At 56.8% G+C, this 8,147-nt stretch overlaps 1 protein-coding gene across 1 annotated transcript in view; it reads left to right on the forward strand.

Annotated features, from left to right (window-relative positions):
- Nucleotides 1-6,646: 6,646 nt before the first annotated feature.
- LOC130586366 (plexin-A2-like) overlaps nucleotides 6,647-8,147 on the forward strand; it is a gene marked incomplete at its 3' end in the record, with an annotated part of 10,288 nt that continues 8,787 nt past the window's right edge. The window contains exon 1 of the mRNA XM_057387152.1: nucleotides 6,647-7,896. Within this exon, the coding sequence (XP_057243135.1) occupies nucleotides 6,709-7,896 (1,188 nt within the window). The remainder of the gene's footprint in view (nucleotides 7,897-8,147) is intronic.

Here is an 8,147-nt window from a genome sequence, read left to right on the forward strand (position 1 = left end):
TGGGAATCAGCCTCTCCCTGTGCTGTTCCTGCTGGGTTCTGGAGCAGCTTTGAGCCTCTCCCTGTGCTGTTCCTGCTGGGTGCTGGAGCAGCTTTGAATCTCTCCCTGTGCTGTTCCTGCTGGGTGCTGGAGTGGGTTTGAGCCTCTCTCAGTTCCTGCTGGGTGCTGGAGCAGGATCGAGCTTCTCCCTGTGCTGTTCCTGCTGGGTTCTGGAGCAGGAATCAGCCTCTCCCATGCATGTTCCTGCTGGRTTYTGGAGCCTCTCCCTGTGCTGTTCCTCCTGGGTTCTGGAGCCCTCCCCGGGGTGGGGATGGACAGCAGGACACCCTGAGGCTGTGTTTGGTGGTTACTGCTGACAATCCCAGCAGAAAACCCCGCTCTGGGGTGGCGGGGAGCGCCACCAGCAGTCACTAACCCCTCGAATGTCCCCGAGGCGCTCCCAGGCAGCTCTGCTCTCGCCATCGTTCCACCCCAGCCAAGCGGGACCCGCGGCTGCTCAGCCGGGATTCAGCATCCCAGAGCCGGGATTGAACAAATGCACCATTTCCTGGTTTGTTTAGGTAACAGCGCTGTGGCTGCTGTGTAAATACATCCGGCTGCCGCGGGATAACGAGCCCCGCTCGCTGCGCGGGGCTGGCACAGCCAAAGGAGCTCTGTTGCACGATTCCTGTTTAATGGAGTGGCTGGGGACCCATTTAATTTGAAGCTGGGGTTCTTCACTTGCCTGTGGTGTGCTTGGAGTGAGGCCAGCAGAAGCTGCTTGTTTTTTCTGCTCGGGTTCGGTGGCCGCTCTGCGATCCTCGCTGGCGCTCGCTGTAATATTCTCTGGTAATAAACTGTGCCTGGATGTCACCTGGGGACGCGGCGCCGGGCTGAGGCTCGGGAGATAAAACTCCCTGCCTTGCCACTGGGACCTTTTGCTTAGCCTTGGGCAAATCATTTCATCGTTTAATCTGCTTGCACCTAAGGTCAGCAGCCATTACATTCCGTTTTGTGGGGAATAAAACCCATGAATAATCAAGCGATGCTCAGGTGCACCGGCGGAGAGGTGGATAAAGCTCAGTCCATCAGGACTCAGGTAGAGAAGCAGGAAAAGCACTTCTGAGGCACAGAAAAGTGACCTAGATTGCCTGGAGGGGCTGTGGGTTGTGTTTCTGGGGGTCCTTGAGGACAATTTGGAGGAACACCACTGGAATGATGGTTCTGACAGCCGGGCCTGCACAGACACAGCTCTCCATCCAACTCTCGTTATTTCAACTCTGTCCAAAGCCAGTGACCCGTTCACACAGGTTTGGCTAAACCCAAGCCTTCCCAAAACTCCACTAAAGCAGCTTAGAAACTTCAGAAGTGTTAAATTTCCCCTCGGTGTCAGACTTCAAGGCGGCCGGGAAAAAAATCGGGCTGTGTTGTGCTCGGCGCTCCGGCACGTCAGGCTGTCACCAGCCTCCAACCCGTCCTCGGGGACTGCCTGGGGAATAAAATCCTCCTTCCCCAGCCCCCCCTCTGCCAGAGAGGTAATTTATGAGCTCTTTCACAGCAGTGCACTCCAGGCTCAATAGCTGCCAGCTGTGGTTTCTCAGAGAGCAGGTGTCAAGTGTCAGCGCGGGGAAGGGGAAGGTGTCTCATTTCTGCACCGAGGTGGTGGCCGGGGCTGCCTGTGGGTTTTTTCCTGGAAGCCCTGTGGGGTTGGTGGATTAAACGGCTCCAGCTGTGAGGCACAGCTGGGTGACAGCCACAGCTGTGGGCTCTCCTTGGGGACAGAGAGAGAGGAGCTCGACTTGTCCAGCAACTCTGGGACAACGCAAGGTGTGCCATGTGCTGCCCTCCAAACTGCAAATCTGGGGATTGGGGCAGGTCCCTGCCTGGATTTTGTGTTTTTTCTGGAGCTCTTGGGCTGTGTGAGCACAGGAGGGAGACGGAGGGGAGAGGAGGTTTGCACAGAGTGTGCTGTATAAACAAATATCTGGGCTCGGGACACATTTTGTGCATAATTCCTGCGATGGTGTTTGTTATCAGGGAAATGCCTTTTCGTGGCTGGGCTCTGTTCTTCCCCTCCTCTTCCTTGTCCCAGGCCTGGAGGAAGCAATAATCACAATGCTGTGTTTTGCCCTCTTAACTCTTTCTCAGAACGCTGCCGAGCCGGTGAAATGCCATTCCTGGGAATGAAGGGGGGACACAGCTCCTGGCGTGGCTGCTGCTGGTGGCTGCCAGCACAGAGCGGGGACAGGCAGCCCTGGGCGAGCCAGGAAGGTGGATTTGGGTCCAAAACCCAAAGGGTTCAGGTTGTGTTTCAGGAAAAGCTTGTCATTTGTCATCCCTGTGGGCCAATAACCTCTGCAGAAAGCTCAGAGCCGACTCCAGGCACCTCGCTGGTGATTTACAACTTGCTCTTATTGTTGTTGGAGTCAAAACATTGAAAAAAAAAAAAATGCAAAGAGGTGGTAGGAGCTGTCCTCATTGCTCTTTGTTACAGAATTCCAATTATTCATATCAGGGTGCCAATGACTTCATTGGGGTCAGACTCTGCTGTGGCTGGGCACGGCTGGGGTTTTGGGAAGCAGTGCCAGGCTCCCCAAAATCCTGCCCTGGGCTTGCCAGGGACATCAAATCCTCTGTTTGGGCACGGATTGGGCCAAGGCTGATCCTGGAGGAGGAGCTGAAGCGAGGAAGGCTCATCTGGCTCATCTGGCCTGGCCACAGAGACAGGACTGAGCATCCTCTGATCCGTGCTGGAAACATCCCAGCGCTTGGAGAAGCTTCCATCAGACAGTCTGGCTCAGACCTGGTGTCTAATTAAACCCAAACCCTATTAATTATTGCGAGGTCTTCCTCCATGGCTGACAAACGTGTCCTGAATGCGGCTCCTCGGAGGGGATCAATCACTGCAGCAGATTTAATGCTTGGAAGGGTTTCACAGGAAAATCCCCGTGTGCTCCAGGAGGGGTGGGGGTCCAGCGCTTGTGTTCCCGATGGCCACACAGAAATGCCAAAATCGTGGTTTTCCCCCTCATTTCTGTGGGTGGATCCAACACGGGGCGATGCAAAGGGAAAGGATCAGTTATCCAGAGGGTTTGCTGTGCCTTTGGGGGTTCTCACGTGCAGCTCGTGCCCTCCTGGTGACCCTCTGGACAATGCAGGGGGGTGTGACCTGGAGATGACCCGCGGGGGGGTCAGTGCTGGGAGCCGCTGGCCCCAATCCCGGCCATAAACAGAAAAAAGGGCAGAACCCACCCCCAGCTCAGGGAGCAGTCCCTGACCCTCTCCCAGACCCTCCTCTGGGATTCCTCAGGAGGGTTTGTGCAGGGAGACAGCCCCACAAAGCCAGTGTGGGATTTATGGCCCCCTCTGCTCCCCCTCTGTGGGGCCTGGGGACCCTGGGAAGGGACAAACACAGGGACAGACTGGGGAAAGCTTGTGGGGCTGGGAGGGTGCAGGGGAGAGTGTGGGGTCAGTGAGAATGGGAGTCAGTGAGGATGGGGGTTCAGTGCGGATGGAGGGTCAGTGAGGATTTGGGGTCAGGGAGGATGGGGGATCAGTGAGAGTTTGGGGGGTCAGTAAGGATTTGGGGGTCAGTGAAGGCCCTGGGGATGCTGTGCTGTGTCCTGGAGATGCCGAGGATGTCCAGAGGGGCTGAAATACCCCAGGAGCACAGGAGAGGTGATGGGTGAGGGTCCAGCAGAGCTGGGTGTCAATCACTGCTCACCCAACCAGCCCCATCACCACCCCCAAAGAAAAGCCACCCTCCCCACCAGGCAAACACAGCTGCCACCCTGGTGACATCAGAATTGTGCCTTTGAGCCGTCATTTGCCACAGAAGATTCTCTTGTTGTTTTGGCTTTAATTTTCCTCTTTTTTTTTTTTTTTTTTTTTTTTTTTTGGTGTGCACAAAACGCCGCTAATGACAAACTGTGGTGCCCGTGAGTGAGTGACAGCTGAAATGAGAGAAATGACTAATGGTGCCTCCTGAAGCCCTGTCGCATGGAGATTAAATGAGCCCTTTTTTCTTCCCCCCTCAATGAGAATCATGGGCATTTGAATAATAATATTATAGTCTCCATTAGGATGACAGTGGGGGAAAAAATCGGCTCAGACCTGTGATTATTCCTTCAATCTAATAATTATTTAAATACCAGATAACTCCTTTCAGCCTAATTGAGGCCTTTCAGCTGCTTGGGTTTATATTGTGTCCCTGAATTTACTCTCGCTTTCACCTTGCGTTACTAATAGCTGCAGATTGCTTCTGAGGCTGTATTTTAAAACTCTCTTCAGAAAAAAAAAAAAAAAAAAAAAAAAAAGAGAGAGAGAGAGAAAATTAATGATCAAATGGTATTAAGGATCAGAGTTAAAATCACCCGTTCTGCTGGTGTTTAACTCCCCAGGTGTTTGGCCTCCTCCACGGGGAATTATTGGATGGTTTGGGCTGGGAGGGATCTTAAAAATCATCCAGTGCCACCCCCTGTCAAGGGCAGGGACACTTTCCACGGTCCCTTTGGCTCCAAACCCCGTCCAGCCCGGCCTTGGGCACTTCAGGGATGGGGCAGCCACAGCTGGCAACATCTGCCAACCCCTCCCCACTCTCTGAGCCCACAATTCGCTTTACACATCCTGTTCTGTGCAGGATCTCTCCCTTTTGGGGCTTCCCTCGGAGCAGAGCCTGTACAGGATCATGTCCCAGATTTTGGGGCCCTTTGGGGTTCCAGACAAAGCTACTCTGAGCCCCTCGTGCCCAGATGTCACTGCCCACCATGTGTCACCAGCATGGAGAGTCTTCCTCCGTCGGGTCCTTGGGAACATTTGATTTGTGTCCTTTGGAAAGGTTCCGAGCTCAGGGAGCTGATGATGGAGATGTTCACTCAGAAATTCAATGTGCAGAGCTGGGGAGTGCCCTGGTGCTGTGGGGGAAAAAAAATTGTCCCCACCGAGCGGGGACGGGGCAGGGTCTGTGTCCTCCCTGGGACACAGAAACGGCCTCGGCCAAAGATGGGAGCGCACAGCCCGGCAGGGAGATGGGAACAGCCGGGGAAATGCCTCCCTGAGCACAGTGAGAAACCCATTAGGGCTCCCTGTCTCCTGTCGTGTCTCCTGTCAGCGGCACGGAGGCGGCAGCGCGGGGACAGCGCTCCTTTGTCACCTCTGAGGAGCAGCCGTCTCCGGCTGCCGGCAGGAACAAGGCTAAGGAGCGGCTCCTGGTGACACTGGGGCTCCTGGTGACACTGGGGCTCCTGGTGACACTCACAGCTCAGGGGGGGCTCCTGGTGACACTGGGGCTCTCGGTGACACTCCCAGCTCAGGGGGGGCTCCTGGTGACACTCACAGCTCAGGGGTGTCTTGGTGACACTCCCCAGCTCAGGGGGGCTCCTGGTGACACTCACAGCTCAGGGGGGCTCCTGGTGACACTCACAGCTCAGAGAGGCTCCTGGTGACACTCCCCAGCTCAGGGTGGGCTCCTGGTGACACTGGGGCTCTCGGTGACACTCCCAGCTCAGGGGGGCTCCTGGTGACACTGGGGCTCTCGGTGACACTCCCCAGCTATGGGGGCTCCTGGTGACACTGGGGCTCTTGGTGACACTCCCCAGCTCAGGGGGGGCTCTTGGTGACACTGGGGCTCCTGGTGACACTCCCCAGCTCGGGGGGGCTCCTGGTGACACTCCCCAGCTCAGGGGGGCTTTGCAGCGCTGGGAATCATTCCGAATATCAAACCAGGAGCAGCACCCAGCAGATCAGGGGGATCTGAGCATGGATTAGGGGACAGAACCCGGGGCAGGGGCTCGGATCTGCCGAGCACAGGGATTTCCATGGGGCCTGGCCCCACTGCAAGGGGGTGGCTGCAGGATGGGGGCTCATCCTCAGCCTCTTCCCAGGGCTGGGGGGACCCTGAGACCCTGCAGGATGGCTCTGACGTGGTTCCTTTGCCTGCCCAGCCTGGAACACAAAGGAATGTGTAATTTGGGGTAAAGCAGAGCTTTGTGGTGGTTTCCCGTGGCCATCCTGGCCAGGCTGAGCATGCTGCTCCAGGCTGGTGCTCTCTCCGTGCCAGAGGACTGCTGGAGGCTTTGATGGGACCTGACCGTGTGCTCACACMGTGGTGGCAGCTGCTTTTTGGCAGGAAAGCACCTTTTGAAGGAGCTTCTGCCTGAAAAGCACCTGCTTGAGGCACTGCTGGCTCTGAGGAGRTGTCAGCACCTTCAGTGTGTGTGTGCTCAGTGAACTTGTCTGCACGGGGCTCCTTCCTCGGGTTTCCAAATTAAATCAGAGAGGCTTTAAAGGTAAAGAACAGCTCCTATTTCCTCTGCTGCTTCCAGCCACACACCCTGCRGGAGACATCCTCTCAGCCAAGGTTGCAGATGGATGTGAGCTGTAGGCTTTGTCTCGGGCTGGAGACGATTCTGCCCTCCCTGGCTGAGTAGAGCACGCTGTCCACAGCCCAACCACCCCACAAATTAACATGCAGGGGCTGAAAGTAGCAGCAAAAAACACCGAGCTGCTCACCAGTGAGTCGAGGACTTGCTTAATTCGGGCTGTGCTTGGAGACATCCTCGCTTTATCTCAAGGACTGTGTAATTAGAAAGGCTCCTTCGAATTTTATCTGCAGGGCGCACGGGATCTAATCCTTCGCTCTGGGTGGTTTCTTGTCTCCACAGAACCATGTGAGGGACGTTGCCGGGGCTCAGGACACGCGCGGGGGACGCGGAGCTCGCCTTTCCCAGGATGGAGCAGAGGAGGAGATGGCCTCGGGTACTGGACTCTGATGGCCGGTCAGTGGCTCTGCTCTGYCTCTTCCTGGTGTCACTGTCCCAGAACGTGTCCAGCAACGCCTCGTTCACCACGTTCCACTCGGAGCACCGCGACTGGACGTTCAACCACCTGACGGTGCACCGCGGCACCGGGGCGGTCTACCTGGGGGCCACCAACAGGGTCTACAAGCTCTCGGGGAACCTGACCATCCTGGTGGCTCACAAAACCGGCCCCGAGGAGGACAACAAATCCTGCTACCCGCCACTCATCGTGCAGCCGTGCAGCGAGATCCTCACCCTCACCAACAACGTCAACAAGCTGCTCATCATCGACTACTCGGAGAACCGGCTGCTGGCGTGCGGCAGCCTCTACCAGGGCGTGTGCAAGCTGCTGCGCCTCGACGACCTCTTCATCCTGGTGGAGCCCTCGCACAAGAAGGAGCATTACCTGTCCAGCGTCAACAAGACGGGCACCATGTACGGCGTGATCGTGCGCTCCGAGGGCGAGGACGGGAAGCTCTTCATCGGCACGGCCGTGGACGGCAAGCAGGATTATTTCCCCACCCTGTCCAGCCGCAAGCTGCCCCGCGACCCGGAGTCGTCGGCRATGCTGGATTACGAGCTCCACAGCGACTTCGTTTCGTCCCTCATCAAAATCCCCTCGGACACGCTGGCCCTGGTGTCACACTTCGACATYTTCTACATCTACGGCTTCGCCAGCGGCAACTTYGTCTACTTCCTGACGGTGCAGCCGGAGACCCCCGAGGGCGTCTCCATCAACTCTGCCAGCGACCTCTTCTACACCTCGCGCATCGTGCGCCTGTGCAAGGACGACCCCAAATTCCACTCGTACGTGTCGCTGCCCTTCGGCTGCGTCAAGGGTGACACCGAGTACCGGCTGCTGCAGGCTGCCTACCTGTCCAAGCCAGGGCAGGTGCTGGCCAGGGCTCTCAACATCACAGCGCAGGAGGATGTGCTCTTTGCCATCTTCTCCAAGGGGCAGAAGCAGTACCACCACCCGCCCGAYGACTCGGCGCTCTGCGCCTTCCCCATCAGCACCGTCAACACCCACATCAAGGAGCGCCTGCAGTCCTGCTACCAGGGCGAGGGCAACCTGGAGCTCAACTGGCTGCTGGGGAAGGAYGTGCAGTGCACCAAAGCGGTGAGGATGGGCTGGGTGGTGGCTGTGGGAGGCTTTAGGAGCTGGGATCAATCCCTACACCCCCCTCAACACGAGCTTGCAGAGTAGATCGATCTGCCTGTGCCTCAGTTTCCCTGAATTCAGAGCAGGCATTGCCCTCTTCCCCTTTATCCGTGTTCTCATCCTGCAGAGGTGATGACAACGGGGAAGGGATGATGTTAGGGTGGAGTAAAAATGTGCAGCTTTCCCAGGAGTCTCTGCCATTCCCAGCC

The sequence above is a fragment of the Malurus melanocephalus genome, unplaced genomic scaffold (assembly GCF_030028575.1).
Source record: "Malurus melanocephalus ecotype Western Australia unplaced genomic scaffold, MMel_1.1 scaffold_1148, whole genome shotgun sequence".
Lineage (NCBI taxonomy): Eukaryota > Metazoa > Chordata > Aves > Passeriformes > Maluridae > Malurus > Malurus melanocephalus.